Below are 20095 nucleotides of genomic sequence, written 5' to 3'. Positions count from 1 at the left end.
TTCATAAATATTGGCATTTATCCTTTGTCGACCCAATTGAATCTAATTGCTTAAATCCTGTATCTTCAAGAAAACACAGCAAAAAATATTTTCTCATGGATATCTGAGATGATAAGGTACAAAAAAAACCACTGATCTTATTTAGATATGACTACCAATGTGTATGTATGTGGCATATAGAGAAACAGGGAATAATAAATATAAATAAATATTTTTATGTATACATAGCTATACTTCTCCATAATTGTTCTTTAAACCATATCATTCTGGTGTCATAAACTCTCAATTTTTTATTTCCATCATAACTACTTTTAAGTGTATATTTCAATAGTGTTAAGTATATTCACATCATCATACAATAAAGTCACCAGTCTCTTACATCAAAGAGACAAGGCAGATCCAAAGTTTGTATTGATGCCTCAAATGAGCAGTGGTTCTCAACCCTAGCTGAACATTAGAATGATTCTGGGAACTTTTTCAAATACTAATGACACATCCCCAAATGAATTAAATTCTCAGCATCTCTGAGAATCCTACTGTGTAGCCCGAGTTAACTGCGGCCCCAGAGCATCTTTAGAATCTGTCAGGGCAGCAGAGACGTGAGAGGGCCAAGTCTGCACTGAGGCTGGGGACCAGGGCCTCAAAGCCAGACAACTTCCCCACTGGGTCTAATCAGAAGGCAAGAAACGTTTGACTGATGACAGCTCTGATGCAAGTGTGGTCACTCCCCTCTCTTTCTACAAATCACACTCTCCTAGAGACTCATCGGTACACCGGGGCTTCCAAACAGCCTGGAGAGAAGGGTAGACAGATGACAGAGAAGACAAACACAGGGCACAGAGAGACAGAGAAGTTATCAAAACGAGGAGAGAGAGTGAGAGAGAGAAAGAGAGAGACAGAGAGAGAGAGAGAGAGAGAAAGAGAGAGAGAGAGAGAGAGAGAGAAAGAGAGAGAGAGAGAGAGAGATCGCGCGCATGCGCAAAGCCAAGAAGGAAGCAGCGGGAACTGACAGAAAGGCACAAAGACAAAGAAACAAAAAAATCAGAAAGAGACTAAACAGAGACAGAGAAAGAGTCAAGAAATAGTCAAAAAAAAAACACGGACAGACCAAGATAGACCGAAGAGGGAGAGAAGCTAAGAAAATTGGGCTGAAGATAAAATTACTGGACAGCTCGAGGCTATTTAGAGTGTTAAGAGGGGCTGAGGTTATCAAGATGGGGCGACGGGTCACTCACAAAGCCGCAGCCGTCCTCGTCCAGGAAAGGGTGGGCCCGCAGCAGCGCGCTGACCACATCGTTGTACTGCTGGGTGGTGGGGTACCTGTTAACCGCAACAAGGAGGATATGTTTCACTTCAAGCTTCCCATGTCCCTTCCTTTAAGATGAGTCGAAATTATACTCAGTTTTTCTTCAAATCTTTCTATGTAACAAATTAGACATTCAAATATTGGGCAATGTTGGACATATTACCACTATGCCATCCCCAATCTGAAAAGAGTTGATTCCAAGTGAATTCTACTCCACTCTGGAAACAGACTCTCTCCCCAAGCAGATAGTCTGCACTGGTATTACTCACAGCGAGCCTTCCAGATACTTGGTCATGTCGGCCTGGAGAAACTCAATGATCCTTATCCTCATGCTGTGGTCGGGACACTTCTGCTCGGCCAACATGCATTTGACATCATAGGGAAACTCCGGTAAAACATACGACTTTGTCCACTGTAATGCTTTGTTCCTTGCTAGAACATGTCTTACATTTCTTCTGTGAAATAAAAACACACACAAAAAAAGTGAAATTCTATTCCAAATATATGTAACTTGTTAGTTCTCTACATTCTGAGAACTCATAAACAACTTTCCTGAGACCTAAATATGTGAAAGGCATCAAGCCATCTTCCATCCATGTGCCTATCCACGAATGTCTGAAGGCTCGTTGTATCTGTCTCTTCACGTACACTTAAATAATTGTAGTTCCAAAAAAAAAATGTTGTAATAAAATAGACTTTAGAATAAGCCTGAAGTTGGAAAGAATATTAATCCATTTTTCTTAAAAAGGTAACGTGTAATACATAGCTCAAAACTAGACGAGATACCTAACAAAAAGAAAATAAGTTGCAATTCAGCAAAGCAAATGAAGTGTACCATAATGTCTTAGCACCTGATTAAGAAAATTCTTCTAATTTATTCTGCTGTTGTTTATAGTGAAATACAAGGGCCACCTAATTTAGTTGGTCTTGCCTGTTTTAGTAAGATAAACTTAGTTTCCTTTTTTAAAAAATATTTTTTGAGAATTGCTTCCAATTTAGTTGACTCTTCAAGTTCAAGGGAATCTTCTCATTCTCTCTTTATTTATCTCCACAAATAAAATAGGTGATATGATTTTCAAATTTTATGAGAAAAAAATGAAATTCAATGATTTGTAACTTCTTAACATCTCCAATTTAAATTCCTCATATTTAATAATTAGGATTTTGAGTGCTATCTTATTATCAACTACCACACATTGTGATTTCTTGGATCCAGCCAAGATGCAAGTGTCACTAAATCTTTAGAGTGCACTATGCACTATGCCGTAAGTTTCCCTCAAGCTTCTAGGCTTGTCTTTAGCCCTCTCCTCTAGTGAATTCTCTTCCTATCCCCAATCTCTTGGCCCTCAGGTGGTCTTCCTTGTCCAAATCCCCTACAAGGCCTGGTCCAACACCAGCCCTGTGGGTACTCAACTATGTCTTAGCTCCTTATTGGTTTTGATTTTCCTATGTCCTTGTTGAGTGGAACAGTTTGTGACACAAATGTTGTAGAAAGGTTGAGGAATGTTTGAGAGAGATAAAAAATATATAATGTAATATCCTATGACAGACAAAAGAACTCTTTATTTCAACAAACTTGTGTTTTCGTACACAAAATTGACATCTTTCAAAAAAACAAGAGTTCTGTTATATTAAAACAGTCCACCCACTTATGACAAAGAAACCCTTGACTAGCAAGGCACCAAGCCAATCTCCAGTGAAAAGAAGTTGTAGGTCACTAAGTCCTTTAGTTTGAAATACAAAAAGCAGTGGGACACCAATGCCACAGAGGCAGATCTGGGGTGGAGTCCTCTAGAAACACAAAAAGTATATATGAACTAGACTGCCCCTGTAGAGAATGACAAAGAGATCAAACACACCAAAAACAAACCCTCCCAATGCTGTTTTCTCAGCATCTCACCAGGCTACAGCTGCACCCCATGTGGCTTCTTTATGGGACCAAGGGCAGAGTTCACATCACACTCGAGTCAACCCTGGTTGACTTCTGGAGTCCTAGTCAGCTTATAAATAATCGCTATTTCCACAAATTTCAGGGCATAAATGACACCTTTTCCCAAGACAACCCACTTGGAGATAATCTGCTACTTGAGGAACTGTGATGCTTTTCTTGTCCTATAAAATGGTACTGCTTTCTGGCCCTCCAGGGGGAAGAGCAAGGGCAGCACTCTGTTGTGAAGGACAGCCGTTCTGGCCACAGGGCTTGGTCTTCATTTCTGAAGGACCACCAGCTGTGGTGCCCTGACCGTTGGAAGAGAAAGCAGTGACAAAATACCATGCTCTCCAGGGACTGAACTGAAAGTGTGTCCCACACGCCGCTCTCTTTTAGCATCCCATTTTCGTTTCATTCTTCTCTACACCCAAGCCTGCAGACTTTACACACCGAGAATAGTATAGATTGGGATTTTTAATATTATGAATTCTGAAACTAAATAGCATGTGATCTCAGCAACATCTAATGGCTTAAATGTTTTTGGAACACAGAAGAAGAAAAAGAACCAAGGTGGACTTCTGTTTCAAGAACTTCCTGTCATCTTACTCTAGGGCAGACTAGGATATTATAATTCATATCTTCAAAATAAGGAACTTTACCAAACTGCAAATGAAGCAGAAATCCTGCTTCTGTGTTCATTAGGCCAGTGACCTGGGGATTACCTGCTTTATTTTACCTTGGCAAGAGTTTCTACTGCTAAGAAAACAAAGTGAACAAGAAGTTTTGAAAAGCTCAGTAAAGAGACACACACCCATGAACAAGGTGAGATGCCATCTCTGAAAACACTGAACAAGGTCACTGCAGGGCACACATGAACCCAGAAGGAAATGCTGTTTTGTGATAGCTACTGATGGTACCCACCACTAATTCAGAAAATGTTTGCTCCACATTCTCAGAATATTGATGTTTGCTTTTAATTTATGTTTTATAGCTCTGGGCTTTCACATCTGCCAATCATAGTTTATGAGACTTCCGGAGGAATACAGTGTCTGAAATGCATGCGGGAACCTACCATCGAGCAGAAAGAAGGCGGGAGAGATGTGAATGGCACCACGCACCACGCTGTGGCACAGTCAGACAAATGCCTCCCAACCCTCTGTGCTCTTGGCTGCCAGTGTGAGATTCAAGTGACTCAGGAGTCTCTGGGGCTCTGACTAATCAAAGGCTCTGACTAAAAGAAGGAAAAAATAAATACATCTTTTATATCTTCCCACTCCCCAATTCCTCTTGCTATTGACAGAAATGCAAAGTCCCAAAAACTCAGCTTTTATCTTCTTTATCTACTACCATTCACATAAACAGATCTCACAGAGCTGTCATGTCCAAGTCCCTTTTTCTTTTTTCTTCTTCATTCATACATAAGAAAAACGAATGAGACGTGACCTACTGAGTTGTTGCAAAATGGTTCAGTACTACTATTTTGTAGTTTAGAGGTATCAAAATCTATTGGTTCAGGGACAAGTGAATCTAGAGCAGCTTTCTTTTTATCCACTTTCCCATTGCTAGGCTTTTGGATCCTGACCTCACAGAGAATAGCATATATCTTCAGAGCATCTTGGGGGTGTATAGTAGAAAAGTCACTACTTAAATCTGGCCCAGAGTGCTGGTTTGATATGCCTCACGGGGCAAAATCTTCAGTGACTTGGTCTTTTTCCCATCCTGCACTGCCCAGGTTATGGTTTGCCTCTACGTGTAGCTTCTTAAAGTCTTCCATTCGGAAGGATTCAAGTAATCTGATGGATCACTGACTCTCACAGTGGGCAAGGACATTCTGTGGCTACTGAGTAATGAAAAAAACTGGGCCTTTGAACAAAGATGGTGAGGCCCTCTCTCTCCTTTGGAGGTTGTATTATTGAACTATTGTTCGAGCTGACTCCTGTTGTATGTTTTCATATATGGAATGTTGGTATGTAAAGCAGTGAGAAGAAGCCCTAGCTCTAAGTTCTATTGAATAAGCTGTTGGACATACACTTCTCAATGCTATTTTCATATTTGTTTTCTCATTTTGTTCATAGTACCACCAATTACACAAGCCAGAAATGCAGGAGAAAACTTACACCTATCAAATCCTACCCTCCCCCTCATTAATGGGGATCCTCAAATCCTGCTGACTTTATACTTAAGCACCCTTTTCACACCTATTATCACCATCTTAGTTTAGACCTTTATCATCTCCTGCTTGAACTTTAGTGCCTTGATGGGTCTTCTCATCACTGCCACACGGTAAATGACAACTCTTTATACCTGATCAAATCACTTCATTGCTTGAACCCCTTTGATTATTCCCTATAACCTACAACAGTGGTTTTCAACTCTCATTATACACTAGAATTATTTGTAGAAGGTTAAAAGAAATACTGATGGACAAGTCCCACCCCCAGAAGTTCTTATTGGTCTAGTGCCTTGCTACTCAAAGGGTGGTCCTAGAATAACACTGGCATTAAAAAATGCAGAATCTCAGGCCCCAGACCAGACCTACTAAATCCGAATCTCATTTTAACAAGATTCCTAAGTGATTTATAAGCACATTAGAGTTTGAGAAGCACCATGTCAGGGCATTGATATTTTTTATGTCCCCCAGGTGAATCTAACGTGCAGTCAAGGTTAAGAAGTGCTGCCCTGCTCATTAGCATAGCACAGAAGCCCCCTCCTTACCTCTCTAACAGCATCTCTCACCACTTACCGCAACTCCATTTTCTCTGCCTCTATCTCTCACATTCCAAAAATACTTACATACTCCAAACAGAATCTTCCATGCTATCTCAGGTATTTGTACCTTTGCACATACAATGAATTGTCCTTTTCTTCTCCTGCCTCATTTTCCTTAAGATGAATTTCAAATCATCTTTCAAAATCCTCCCTCAATATTTGTGAAGCTTTCTGCCAATGGCCACCTCCACACTCACCTCTCTGACAGTCTTATTTCTCCTCCCTCTGTGCTCCTTCTGTACCCTGTGCCTTTCTAGTTCCACATATTTTCTCCATGTTGCAGTTATTTGCTTACATATCTGTCTTGTGTACTACACTCTGAGTTCCCCAAGGCAAGAACTAAATTGTCCTTCCCCTCCCCCGTGTCTAAATAATACCTAGCTCCTGGTGTAAAGCCAGTAACTTGGACTGAACAAAAGGGGGAAAACAGATTAGAAATCAAGAATGCTCTGGATCTCTCTAAAGACTTAATATGAAATCTAATGGAAATGTTCATGAGTCAGAAAGTTATTTATCAGCCATGTCGGCCCAATTTCCCTGATTCTGCAATTTCTGTTTGGCTGAGTCCACAGATAGCCTCCAACGAGGGACAGTTTGGTTCTAGCTCAGTGAGCCAATATTCCTCACTCCATTTGGATCTGTGCTCAAATGTCACCTAGTCAAAGTTGAAAGGACATTCCCAAGAACCCCATCTGAAATAGAACCCTCCTGCTCACCAACACATGCATGCACGCCACTCACTCTTTTTCCCCCCACCGTTTTTTTGCATTACTGGTCTTCATAGCACTTCCTCATTGGCAAAGTGCCAATGAGGAAGCAAATTTATAAGCAGATTATAAGCAAATTTATAATCTAACGTCGTATTTATTTTCCTGCCCCATTAGTATGTGAGCTTGGTCTGCTTTGCCCCCTGTGGTGTCCTCAGTGCTTACAATAGTGCACGGCACACAGTAAGCACTCAATATTTACATGTTGGATGAATGAATCCTGACTTCGGTTACAAAAATCCTTAAATCAGTATTGCCTACGGTGTTTTCTGTAATGTTTGTAGATGTTACACAAAGAAAGAGTTCTGGGTTAGACAAAGTCAAATGGGCTTTCTTACTGCAGGACTCCTCTCTGCATTGCATAGGCTGGGACCTCTAATTGAGGAACAGAGTTAGTATGTGACACCGCCAAAACACAGAGCTTTAGGTATGAGGCTCTGCGCACTCACGTGGTAGGAAATGGTGGGGAAATGGTGGGCTCTTGCATTTCACTCTGAGACCCTTGTTCCACTGCCCTTGACCATCATCTACATGTGCCAGGGTAGCTCCTGTGCTGCCTCTGATGCCCTCTCAGTGGTGACAGGGTTTCTTCACCCAGATTCTTGAAGGCCTCTCTCCCTTCTCATTATACATACTGTCATTATACATACTGGTCCATGGGACTTGTTTCTGTTTTGTTTTCTTTTTTTTTTTTTTTTGAGACAGAGTCTCGCTTAGTTGCCCAGGCTAGAGTGAGTGCCGTGGCGTCAGCCTAGCTCACAGCAACCTCAAACTCCTGGGCTCAAGCGATCCTCCTGCCTCAGGCTCCCGAGTAGCTGGGACTACAGGCATGGGCCACCATGCCCGGCTCATTTTTTCCATATATTTTCATTTGGCCAATTAATTTCTTTCTATTTATAGTAGAGATGGGATCTCGCTCTTGCTCATGCTGGTTTCAAACTCTTGACCTCGAGCAATCCTCCCGCCTCGGCCTCCCAGAGTGCTAGGATTACAGGCGTGAGCCACCGCGCCCGGTCCCTGTTTTGTTTTCTATTGCAACAGTTGACTGATGTCCCCGGCCTGTGGGAGGATGGGAGCATATCCTCCCCTTGCCTGGAGCCCTGGACCTGGGAAGCTTCCAGACACCCCTGGCCTATCTACACTTCCCCGTGCAAACCCTGATGCCTCTACTTGGGGACCACTTTTTAGAATTGAGAATTTTTTGAGTCTCTTTGGACCCTGTGTGTTGGTGACTGGCCAGATAATTTAAAACAATAGGTAAAATTTATGAGCTCCCACTATGTGCCAGGTCCCAAGAATTTTACTTAACTCATTCTGTTTATTTTATAGCTTATAAAAAAATGAGACCTATGGAGGTGACATAAGTTGCCCAAGGTTACTCAGCTGGTAAATGGCAGAGCTAGGATTGAAAACTAAATTCTTGGCCTGACATGGTGGCTTACACCTGTAATCCTAGCACTTTGGGAGGCCACGGCAGGAGAATCACTTGAGGCCAGGAATTCAAGACCAGCCTGGGCAACATAGAAAGACCCTGTCTCTACAAAAAAACTTAAAATTAGTCAGGCATGGTGGCGTGCACCTGTACTTGGGAGGCAGAGACATGAGGCTCGCATGAGCCCAGGAGTTTGAGGTTACAGTGAGCTATGATTACACCACCACACTCCAAGATCTTGCTCTTATCTATAAAAAAAACCAGAAAAACAAAAAAACGAAACTATCAACTACTTGCTTTTCCTACGTCTCCAGACTTACCAATGCTGGCCATTATCGGATTGGAGTTGTGGTCTGACACCAATACTTACCCCTCTCCTGCCCCATCTGCCTTTTATCACTATGATTGGATTACCACGTGTGGCCATGGATCTCAAGATCCCACTCCAATATCCTCCTACAAGATTCTTTTGTTTTCTGTTATGGTTACATATATTTTATTTAATTAAGTTGAGACCACAGAAAATGCTTAATACATCTATTCCTTCAAGTAAAGAACATTTTCTAATCATCTACTGTATCAAGCACTGCAAAGATGAAATAGACTGGTCCCTGACATCCTCCCCCTGCCAAGCCCTCTTTGCCCATAGAAGACACAGATGTAGAATCTGAGAAGACTAATCACACATCTAACTAGAACTTGTACTGATAAGACTTATAACTAGACAAGCACACTTCATTGAGCCTCCCCTTTATTATATGCTAGGATAGCATGCACACACAGTTGTGTCGCCCCCTTCCCTGAGCTACTATGTCAAAGTGCTTGCAAATAATACATCAAAAGTGTTGCAAATCCATTGACATCTGCCTTTCTTACTGAGTGCAGGGAGAAGGATAAGCTTATTCTATACCATTTCATAGCAGTAGCCAGACCAGAAAAAAAAGTCTGTCATTAAAATAATTTTTAAATATGCGTGAAACCATGACTAATTTATAATTATGCCCAAAGGCAGAAGCAAAAACATCTGCACACATATATTTCAAGTTCAAGTGAAATGCTTTTAAAATAACATTTAGGGAACCTTTACCTGTTTATCTGATTTCATGCCTTATTAGCTACTAAAGGAGAAGCAAACAGTTTCAAATAGGGTAGATAAAAAACAAAAAATAACATTGCAAAAAAAAAAAACTCGTCTCCCCAAAATCGATAACATATAATGAGGACAGAATTTAATAATCCTTCTAAAAAGGGCGTTCAAGCAATTCAGTAAAAAGCACAGTATCAGCTGTCAGGGAAGAAAATTGCATTGTGCTATAGCACCCTAGAGTTTCCTTGGGACAGCCAGTTCATCCACTGGGCCACACACAGCTCATTTTCATTACTGCTGGAGGCTTTCTAAGAACCATAGTCTGGTGAATTTCCAGCCTTTAAAATCTTCTTTTTCTTTTTGTCTGCAAATAATCTGGATGGAAAGCATATGTTCATTTTAGGGAATATGGGGGGAAATATCACAAGAATAGTAACTGCCACCGTGTATGGTATGGTGACAGTGGCCAAATGTTTGGATGCTATCTCACTAGGACCTCATGGGCTATATACCAAGGTGGGTGTTTCCATCCCAGGAGGTGCAGAGACAATTTGGTGGGCAAGGGGAGGAGTCAGGATTTGAACCCAGCGTCTGAGATCCCAAAGCACTTGCTCCTGCATCCTGCCCTACCTCTTGCAAGCAGTTGGCTTTGTGACATCCCTGTGGCCAAACACCTTCAGCTTTCTAGCCTGTTACGGGTGAATGGCTTACAAACCCTTGGGAGTTTGGCTCTGTTAAAAGAAAATTAGCATGTTTAGTATAGATTACATCAAAAGATCTAAAAAGAAATTGATGCTATTCAAATATTTATCTTGCCCCATGAAAATATAATCCAGTCTCTTATTGGCTCACACATGCTCAATTTAATTTTAAAACTCCTAGTGAGCCTCTGTGAGCCAGTGGCTGAGCTAAAATGCTGGGTTTACAATGGCAAAAAGGTCACGGTCTTTGTCCTTGAGGTGCTTACGGGCTAATGAGGGAATAGAGACTTTAAAGTGATCATTGCCTAGTTTTATAAGTATTGCGAACCATACACTTTAGAAGTTACTATGCATAGAAGAAGGGCTCCCTGCCTGGCCTGGAATGTCACTGGAGGCTTGCTAGGGAAGGATGTGGAACTAAGCAGCCTGACACAAAAGTCATGCAATCAGCCCCTTATCAATAACTTGAATGACTTGCAGAACCAGGCACCCGGGTGGGAAGAAAGGATCAAGGGTGGCTCCAGTGATATAGCCCACAGGGCTGGATGGTGCAGTCACTGTCAGAGATAAGACACAGGATAAAGGGCAGGGCCAGAGGGGAAATTTTAAAATAGGTGCCCTTGCCTTGCCCTCATCAGCCCTTCCCCCACACAGCTGATGGTCCGGGAGGGGACACCTGACCCACACTGGGCTGGTGAAGGAAGCAACTGGGAAGACCTGAGCTGTTCTCAGGGAGCATTTCCTTTGCAGTTAGTGCTGTGGCAAACCAGTCACATGCCAAGCAGTCTAAGGAGAACAGGGCAGCCAGCAGCAGTAGGATAAATCCGTCCTTGTGAAGAGAAGGACACAGGGCAGACCAGACAGGGCAGCAGAGCAGAGACAGAGATGGTGGCTGGTGGCTGCGTGGCCCTGTGTGAAAAGGAGGGGCAGCTTCACCACCTCCAGCACCTGTTCCTTCAAGTCTGGGGAAACTTATGTGTTCCGCCCTTAGATGCCAGGGAAAGCTTTTATTCCAATAAAATCTTATCTTTGGCCGGGTGCAGTAGCTCACGCCTGTAATCCTAGCACTCTGGGAGGCCGAGGTGGGAGGATCGCTCAAGGTCAGGAGTTTGAAACCAGCCTGAGCTCAAGAGTGAGACCCCGTCTCTACTATAAATAGAAAGAAATTAATTGGCCACCTAAAAATATATAGAAAAAATTAGCCGGGCATGGTGGTGCATGCTTGTAGTCCCAGCTACTCGGGAGGCTGAGGCAGAAGGATTGCTTGAGCCCAGGAGTTTGAGGTTGCTGTGAGCTAGGCTGACACCATGGCACTCTAGCCCGAGCAACAGAGTGAGACTCTGTCTCAAAAAAAAAAAAAAAAATCTTATCTTTAGTTTGAGTGGATTTTTGTTTTCTACCCCCAAATATATACTAAGGCTGGGGGAAGAGTTCATTTTTAGACATGTTAACTCTGACATGCTGTGTGCAGAGACAGGCAGCTGGTGGCCAACAGACAAGTGCAGGGCCTTGGAGGGACTTTATGATTAGACATAAAGATAGGGTACTGATGTCCAAACCCTACTGTTTCTCTTAATTGCTAAGCCAGTCCTACTTTTTCCTCCTCCTCACCAGGTGGTATTAAGAATGAGAAATGCCATGAAGCACAGGGGCTGTCCCTTTGATGAGGCCCTGTGAGTAATATCCCTGCCCTGCTGTATCAAAGGGCCATTATGAGGATCAAATGTCACCAAAGGGCTTAGAAAGAGAGAAGACCTGCATGTATAGAAGGTTGTATCTTCATCTCCCACTGATATCAAGTAGGGAGAAAAGAGATGTCCTGAGGCAGGGGTCCCCAACCTATGGTGAGTTATATAATTATTTCATTATATATTACAGAGTAATAATAATAAAAAATAAAGTGCACAATAAATGTAATGCACTTGAATCATCCAGAAACTACCCCCTCCCACCCCACCTTCTGTGGAAAAGTTGTCTTCCAGGAAAACCGTGCCCAGTGCCACAAAGGTTGGGGACCGCTGTCCTAAGGGAAGTAGAAATACCACCTGGAGCAGGGCTGGAGAAACGGTTGCACATGTTGTGCCTTCCACGTGCTTCCACTCTGCTTAGCACTCAGCAGGCGTTATCTATTTTTAGGGCTCATAGGAGCACCATGAGAAACTGTCATTATTATTTTTGTTTTGCAGATGAGGATACTATGGTGGGCACCACCGGGACTGATCCTTCTCCCGGTCTCTACTCACACTCCTGCAGTCACAGACAGGACTGACTGTGGGCAGCTCCCTCCATGTTGGAAGGGGTGGCTGAGAGCTCATGGCTTACTCCATGCACCTGGAGCCAATCACAGGCGCGCTCTAGGAATCAACGAGCACCCACAAGCAGAAAGGAGGGGATCGCAGCCACCTTAAAAACGTATTTCCATTTTCAGAACCATGATTCAAACCAGGAAGACTAAGGGAACCAACTCCTCACCTAGACATCCCCTTCCACCCTCCTCTTCCCCACCCCAAACACGGACAGGTCAGTGGTGCGGAGGAGGACCGGCCTGACACTGGGAGATCTTGAGGAGCTGAGGCCTTGCAGCTGGGGGTGGGTGCGAGGGTGCAGGAGGCAGGGAGGGAAGGAGAACAGAGAGGACAGCCCAGAGCCAGAGCCATCTGCAGGGCCCTCATCGGAGGTGCTGCTCTTCCCTGCACTTTCAGGTCTGCTGGGCTCTTGCAGATCTGAGTAAGAGGCTGTTATCCTTGGTCCCCTTAGCTCTCACCCTGATGGTGGCGGATCCTGTGCTGAGGTGACAACAGTCCTTTTGGAAAAACTAGCTCCAAACCCCCGGACTTCTCTAAATCTCAGTTTTACTCATTTACAAAAAAGAGAGAGTAATTCCCACCTTGCAGGACTGCTGTGTGGAGTAAATGAGACGACAACGTAAAGGGGTCATGCAAACTGTAAAGGACCACACCCCTGCTTGGCTATTGTCTGGCTATTCCCCATGCAAACTGATAACCTCTCCTTCCAATGATAGCACATTTAAGGAAGAGCATTTACTTGTTAGCGACCAGAGACAATATGTATTATGAGTTAAGGGTGCACAGGTTGCCTGGGCCAGGTGGCCATGAAATACTCTAGGCTTTGCAGTCACGTCTCACCATAGTCCTCAGGACTTTGTCTCAGCACCACGTTCCTATGTGTGGTTCTTTCCATCTACAGTTTTCCATTGTTTGTTCCATTGTAATCCACATACTGAAATATTACACCATATAAAACCCAGTGTAAGAACATAAAGGAAACATTTACTAAAACAGTGCCTCTGTCAGGAACAATCAAGTTAAAGACAAAATTCAAAACAAAACCAAAGACTCCCCCAGAGTCATATCCTATAGAGCATTATTCACTGAATAAATTCCATCTTTGTGGCCGATGCCAATCACCCTAAACAGTTTATGACCAGAAAAATGCTCATTTTCCTTAAGAATATATACTTGAAAGATGTATCATAACATTTCAAAACTATACTTCTCCAATACAAGAACCAGGAAATTTAATCTTTCTCTTTTACCAAATATCTTCATCACTTGGTTAAAAAAAAATCCTTTCTAAGAAAACAAAAAGTTTTAAATTAGAAATACATTTGAACACATGAAATCTCATTTAAAAAAATAACATTTGTACCCCCATAATATGCCGAAAGAAAAAATAAATAAATAAAGTAGATAAGTATTATTGCTTAATAAAAGTTGAGATATGGATAGGAAAAAAAAGAAAAAAAATAACATTATTATTTGGCTTTAAAATGTCTTAAAGTTGGCACTCCCACCTCTGTTTCAATACTCTTTGGTCAATTTGTCCATTATCAATGTTTTTGACTGGGTAGAAAGATGGTGCTTGCTCCCCCTGGGTCCTGTTCAGACCTAAGCAAGGCCTGAGTTGGAGGCCTGCTGGACTGGAGGATGCTTCATCTCTGAAACCAAGAAAGAAGAGGTGTGTCAGGGGCTCATTCAGCAGAAGCCATAACCACTCATCATCAGAGATACTCTCGCAGCACCGCTGAGGGTAGAGTCAGCCCATGGTGAACATTATGGTCTATGTCCACTTCCAAGTGCCACATTAGACTCGTGACTTAAGAGAACTGAAAGGAAGACCCTCTGGTGTTATCTCCCCCAGTGGTTCCTACCTGCGAGGAGGTAGACTGATGCCAGGGCATGGTGCTGTTTTCACCATCTGTTGTCCTTTCAAACGGTTTTAAGATAATACTTTCCTTTATGAAATGATGGGGATCACAGAATGTACCTTTTTAACTTAATATTCTTCTTTGATAAAATAAAATGGTGAACTCTCTCAGATCTCCTTCTCTGCTGCTTGCCGTTTTGGGGGATATTTTATTGCCTGTGTAATCTCATGATCTGAGAAGCACACTCCACTGACTTCTTTATTTTCTGAGTGATGCAACTGAAGTCCAGAAGGCAAAGTAACTTGCTTGTGGCCACAAGTTACTCAGTAGCAGTGCCAGGATTTGAACTCAGTTTTTCCACCTTCCTGTCCAGTGATTTTTTTTTTCCTACCAGCTACAACAAGAACAACAACCAAAAAGCAACTGCACAGATTCCCACCTATTTCATATGCCTATCACCTGCTTATGTCTGAACAGGATGCCAAATATCCTGCCCAGATGTGGCATAAAAATCCTTTTCAAAACAACATACCATGCAATCATTAGCCATTTAGTGGAATTTGCACTCAAGTTGAAACCCATCTGCTATCTCTGTTCTCGAATGCCATTACAGACCCTTTAGAAGGGACCTAATGCATTATTTATTCTACTCACTTCATTTTACAGTTGAAGAAGCTAAAACTAAAAAAATTCAAACAAATTTCTAAGGCTAGATGAGTAACTAATATCACAACAGAGGTTTGAAATCAAGTATTTTGATACTTAGCTTCAGGGTTCTTTCTTACACCAAATTTTCTATCTTTATTAAGCACTTCTAAAAGGTTTAATTAAATAGCATATTCTCATGCCTCTTTCTACTATCATTCCCACTTGACAATATCTTTTCCAAGTGACAATATATTTGACAGCAAGCAAATATAACAGATAAGCATTTTTAACCAAATATAACCAATCAGAATTCTCTTCTCACATGCAACTGTGATTCTGCACCAGAATAATTTAACCTAAATCCAAAACAGCACAATCCTTAAAGTGTGTCAACTGCTTACTGGGTAGGGTGAAAAGTCCTCACTCATAAATCCTTGAACAAGTAGTGTTCCCAGTCTCGGCTATATTTGAAATTTAGCTTTCTTAACAGGCTAACAAAGCTTCTTATTTAACACAGGACTATTTTGGTCTAGGAGAGGGAGATTTGCTCAGAGATTACAATATTCCTAACATCAGTGTGCATTGACAAGGAGTTAGGTACCATAGTACTTTTCACAATGTATAGATGAAGAAACAGGAATGCCAACATTTAATATAATCAATCCACGTCAGTGGTAGAACCAGGAACAAAGCCCAGATTTCCTGGCAGTCCAGCCAGTTCTCATTTACTTGAGAACATTATAAACTGATTTGCAGTGGAAACAAGGCTGCCTGTTTTCTTGTAAGCTGTGCCCAAGGCAATATCAAGATTCCAGTCAACTGAAGGGAACTTCCAGCTCAAAAGTCCTACTCATCCAAAACCGCCTGGAAATTACTTTGATCTCTCTTTGAGATTCACACCCTCCTTTTGCTGGGAAGGAGTAAAAGCCTGCAGTGGGAACTTTATCAAAAGTCACTTGTCCAAGAGTATGCTTTTATGTAGATATGCCAAAACAATGTTCAGGAGAAATCCTTCAAATAAATCAGTTGGTAGAATTTCCAGTCCAACTGTACACCATCCCTTCAAGTCTACCTTTCTCCCTCTATGTTCCAAATCTCCAAATATTCTAGAAATAAAATGACCTTAGCCGGGTCTCTCTAACATATTGCTCATCAAAGAGAGAGATATTTATTAAAGCGAAAACACAGAATACATTTTATCAAACATCATACTCTTATTTTTAAAATCGATGAATGGTTGGTCTGCAGCAAATAGTTAACCGTAGAAACCTTGCAAAAAGTCTTGAATATGGAAAAATCAAATCAGAGTGCCAGAGATTTGTTAAAATGATATTTTTGATTTTATAAATCCTGTTATCATTCCTATTCATTGCCGAAGTCAGTGATTAAAAATCAAACAAATAAAACCATCCCCAAACCTCAGAGCTTTTATCTGCCACCACAAATTTTTCTACATACTTTTTTCCTGGGTTGCTATCATAGTGTTCATTATTCTCAGGATACTATTTAAAATTTAGAAAACTCATGTGGCAAGAATGTTTAGCAAAATCTGTTATGAAGACCTTCAGATGAGATTATAAATTAGTTACTGTAAGGAATCTTGGGACAATAAATAAATAAATAGATAAATAAATAAATAGTTTTGGGGAAAGCAAAGGAGCAACAGAAAAAGACGCCTTTTCTAAACCCTAATTTTAAAACCTGAGCTCCAGGAGTCCATTTCTACTTGTGTCATACATACATTTGAACTGTTTGTCCTGTAACATTTTACATAGGAACTCCCTGCTATGGGATTTCCCTAATGACTGAAATCAGTGTCTAAAAGGTGGTGAATTTAAAACAAATGTATCTTGATTCATAAAATTTTGCAGAATGTCCTTTACTCAAATATTCGAAATATTGTACACACAGTGTAGCTGAGAATGGTCATAGTTTTCAAAGAGTTTTAATCCCCAAATATTATACTATAGTCATTGCTGGTAAAGCACAGAATCAAAAATAAGGCCATTTATGAACATACTTACTCTGGTTCTGTTTGCGTGACCAGAGCTGTCTCTCTGGGGCTTCCAGAGGACTTTACTCCTTGAGTGTTCTGCTTATATTTTTTAATTAAATCCATCAGAACAGCCTGGTGTCCAATTTTCTTGACCAGTTGCTGAACCATCCGATCATTAAGTGCTAGAAGAGCAGCTCCACTTACTTCTTCCTCTGGGAAAAAGAAAGAAAACATTAGTTTTCTATCTGGCTTCCTGGTAAAATCCTGTGAAACACAGGCACTCTGAATAGGCAAAATTATTTCCGGTGTTTAAAAGATCATCTAAACTTGTCCTCTGCAGTTATAAAATTATTCATATTTTTGACAAAGATAGAACTCTGATAATAATTCCAAATTGATGTCTGCTCCTAAGAAAGTTATCAGAACATGGAGTCACAAAAAAACTTTTAATTTCCACATTAACATCCTCCCCATTCTAATTCTCTCTAACAGGCATCCTTTTTATATGGAAAAAAATATTCCTAGGAAATTATTCCCAGTAATATCTTCTAGTTACTACTCAATACATGTAAACCCAACACTGCTCAAAACACATGCAGCATTATTTAAGAACAAAAGCAATATGAAATGCATATGTCAAATATATAGTTTAACTAACTCTTAAGACTTTGTTTTACTTGAGTTCTTCTTGAAATATTATATTCTCCTGTGGATGTTAGGTTCCAATGGAAACTGCTACAGTCAATAAACAAATGAAAAGTCCCCTATTGCAGCAGCTCCTTATCCACATTCACATGCACACAAACATTGGGCAATAAAAGTAATTTTCAATAACAGAAGACATCAGAATATCTGGGCTGCTCAATTAAAATTTCTTGAAAATGTAAACAACTCACCTTGAAACCTATGAACTAGCTCTCCTAAGTTTTTCTCCATCAACCAACTGCAGACCTGATCAACTGACCAAGTTTCCATTGCTGTATCCTGTAAATACACCTGTAGAGTAAGAAAGCAGAAGATTCCCCAGCCTTTCTTTCTGATTGTTGTTCTTAATCAGCTCCTTCCTTTGCTAGACTCCTTTGGACTCTCAATGGTAAGCTTTTTCAGAATCACTATTTTTGCAATACACATTTAAAAGTAGCTAATGAAACAAATACTCATTTTAAAAAGAAGACCGATTTAAACCTATTTCCTAGTCTCATTTTTCAAATTTCTTCACCTTCTCCTACTTTTTTCCCCACAGGCATCCCTGGGCTTTACTAACAGCCAGAGATACACAATGGTACCCAATCCTGTACCATTAACACCCAGGTTTCTTCACAAAGAAAAGAGAGGTGTGAAATTCACCACTACCAAGCTCTTCAGGAAGTGGTTGACATTTACAAAAGGGGTGGGCAAGGGAGGAAGGGAGGAAGGATCAGATAAAAGCCTGACAGATACTTAGTAAACCAAGACTGGTTAACCCCTTGCTGCTTCTAGCTAGGAGAAAGAGCTTCTAACTTCCTGCTTATCATTGCTTTGGTTTAACAAGAGGAGGAAGTAGGACCCAAATATCTCAGAAGACTCTGAACATTTCTGTCTTTCCTTTCAATAATACATGTACACATTCCACTCAGTTCTAGAACTTTATTGGTCACTATTATGATTGGTAAGATAACTAGGATAAACTAGCATGCTAACTGAAAACTTTTTTTTTTCTTAGTTGGCAAATTCAAAATTGGACAATGAATATTATTAATACTTGTCTAAGTGAAAGAAGCATATACAGAGTTTGCAAGATATATTCTTTAACTATTTACTTGTTTGTACATGCCACTATTCCCTAACCACTTAGTAAACTTAAAACAAGTATACCTAGTTTAATAATTTTTCCTGTTTTCCAATTAGGAAGCTTATTCCTTGCTTTTATAATTCAATCCAAAGGACTGGGAGGAAACTGAAAAAAAAATACTTTAAAAATTTTCATCTTTTAATATTATTTGCAATTTCAGCTTTCAAACTAAATGATATACATTTACTTATACTGTAAGATATTCTATAAAGACAGGAGAAAAGCTACTCTTGGAGAAATGGAATCATAAGGAAAGATAAAACTATTTATGAGCTCATGTTTTTTAATTTTATTGCTGCAAGTTCTAAAATAAATATTACTGTATTTTTCATGTTTGTATCTTTAAATAATTTAACAGTTATCAGCATCACAGAATGGTGGACAGGGGAAAGGTGTTTGTTTACCTTTCATACTTGACAACCTTGAAAAGATAGCCTTCAAAAATCATTTCCTAGAAAATAAGTACACTTCAAAGTAATAAGCCACATACTCGTAAGTATTCACAAACACCAAGATGAAAAATTGAAACAAGGGTTAAATATAAAAAAACGTCTTTCTGAATTACTGCAGTGGATTTAATTTGCTATGACAAACAGTAGCCATAGAACTCCTCCCCTAGGCTAAGCAGCAATAGCAGGGTGTGAAAAGTCATTATTTGCGAGATTCTGGTGTAAATTAAAAATCACACCTTTCTGTCACACTTCTAGCTTCCTTGTGAAGACTAGGACTTAGAAAAAAATAGAAAAGAAATAAAAAAAAAAAAGAAAATAATTCTCTGAACTCTAAGATTAAAAGGTATGCAGAGCAGAAGATAATGCCTCATAGCCATGGATGGATAAAAGGAAATTTAAAAATAAAATGAGTATTTGGAAATGCTCACATATTTTAAAATTTGCAGACTTTTACCCCAATTCTACTTCTGAGAAAAACAAAACAGTTATCAAATTATAACCTCATATAAACACAGTAAAAAAATATATAATAGTATAGTTTTTGCCCATTAGTTTTTCTAAATATTTAAGAAAATAAAACAGTATCACTGCCTAGAGACAATATAACATATTTAAGTAGTAACCTTACAACTTCCTCTCACATAAATAATGGATTATAGTATTTGTGATCTTCTACACCATGAAGGAATAAACAATACATCAAATGAGAAAAGATGTATCTGGTAGCTTTATTCTGAGTTTCAGAAACATCTGAAAAGATTTCAAACTGTGAGGAACAGTATTATCCCTAAATATTTTAAGATACAATAATAAAAGAAAGAATAAAACGAATTGAGATAACATTATGTGAATGCTCTAGCCAAACTATTCTCATTGTTTGACTAAATTATACTACAATAAAATAAATTTATATTAAATATTAAATGATCTCATCTTACTAAAGCCAGATAAAGGTAAAACTTTAGCTAAAACACCCTAAATACATGCAAGTTTTATTTAATAAATTTG

The 20095-nt window shown here is 40.2% G+C and overlaps 1 protein-coding gene across 1 annotated transcript in view; it reads right to left on the bottom strand.

The window, feature by feature from the left end:
- Positions 1 to 18112, bottom strand: part of SAMD3 (sterile alpha motif domain containing 3) — a 41911-nt gene extending 23799 nt beyond the window's left edge. Inside the window, exons 1-5 of the mRNA XM_012736596.2 lie at positions 17701 to 18112; positions 16833 to 17016; positions 13807 to 13950; positions 1576 to 1761; positions 1236 to 1320 (exon numbers count right to left, since the gene is read on the bottom strand). Of these exons, the coding sequence (XP_012592050.1) occupies positions 1236 to 1320; positions 1576 to 1761; positions 13807 to 13950; positions 16833 to 17016; positions 17701 to 17779 (678 nt within the window). The 5' untranslated portion in view covers positions 17780 to 18112. The remainder of the gene's footprint in view (positions 1 to 1235; positions 1321 to 1575; positions 1762 to 13806; positions 13951 to 16832; positions 17017 to 17700) is intronic.
- Positions 18113 to 20095: the final 1983 nt, after the last annotated feature.

The sequence above is a fragment of the Microcebus murinus genome, chromosome 5 (genome assembly GCF_040939455.1).
Source record: "Microcebus murinus isolate Inina chromosome 5, M.murinus_Inina_mat1.0, whole genome shotgun sequence".
Lineage (NCBI taxonomy): Eukaryota > Metazoa > Chordata > Mammalia > Primates > Cheirogaleidae > Microcebus > Microcebus murinus.
The sequence above is the reverse complement of the archived record's forward strand: the minus strand, read 5'-3'. Positions and strand labels throughout refer to the sequence as shown.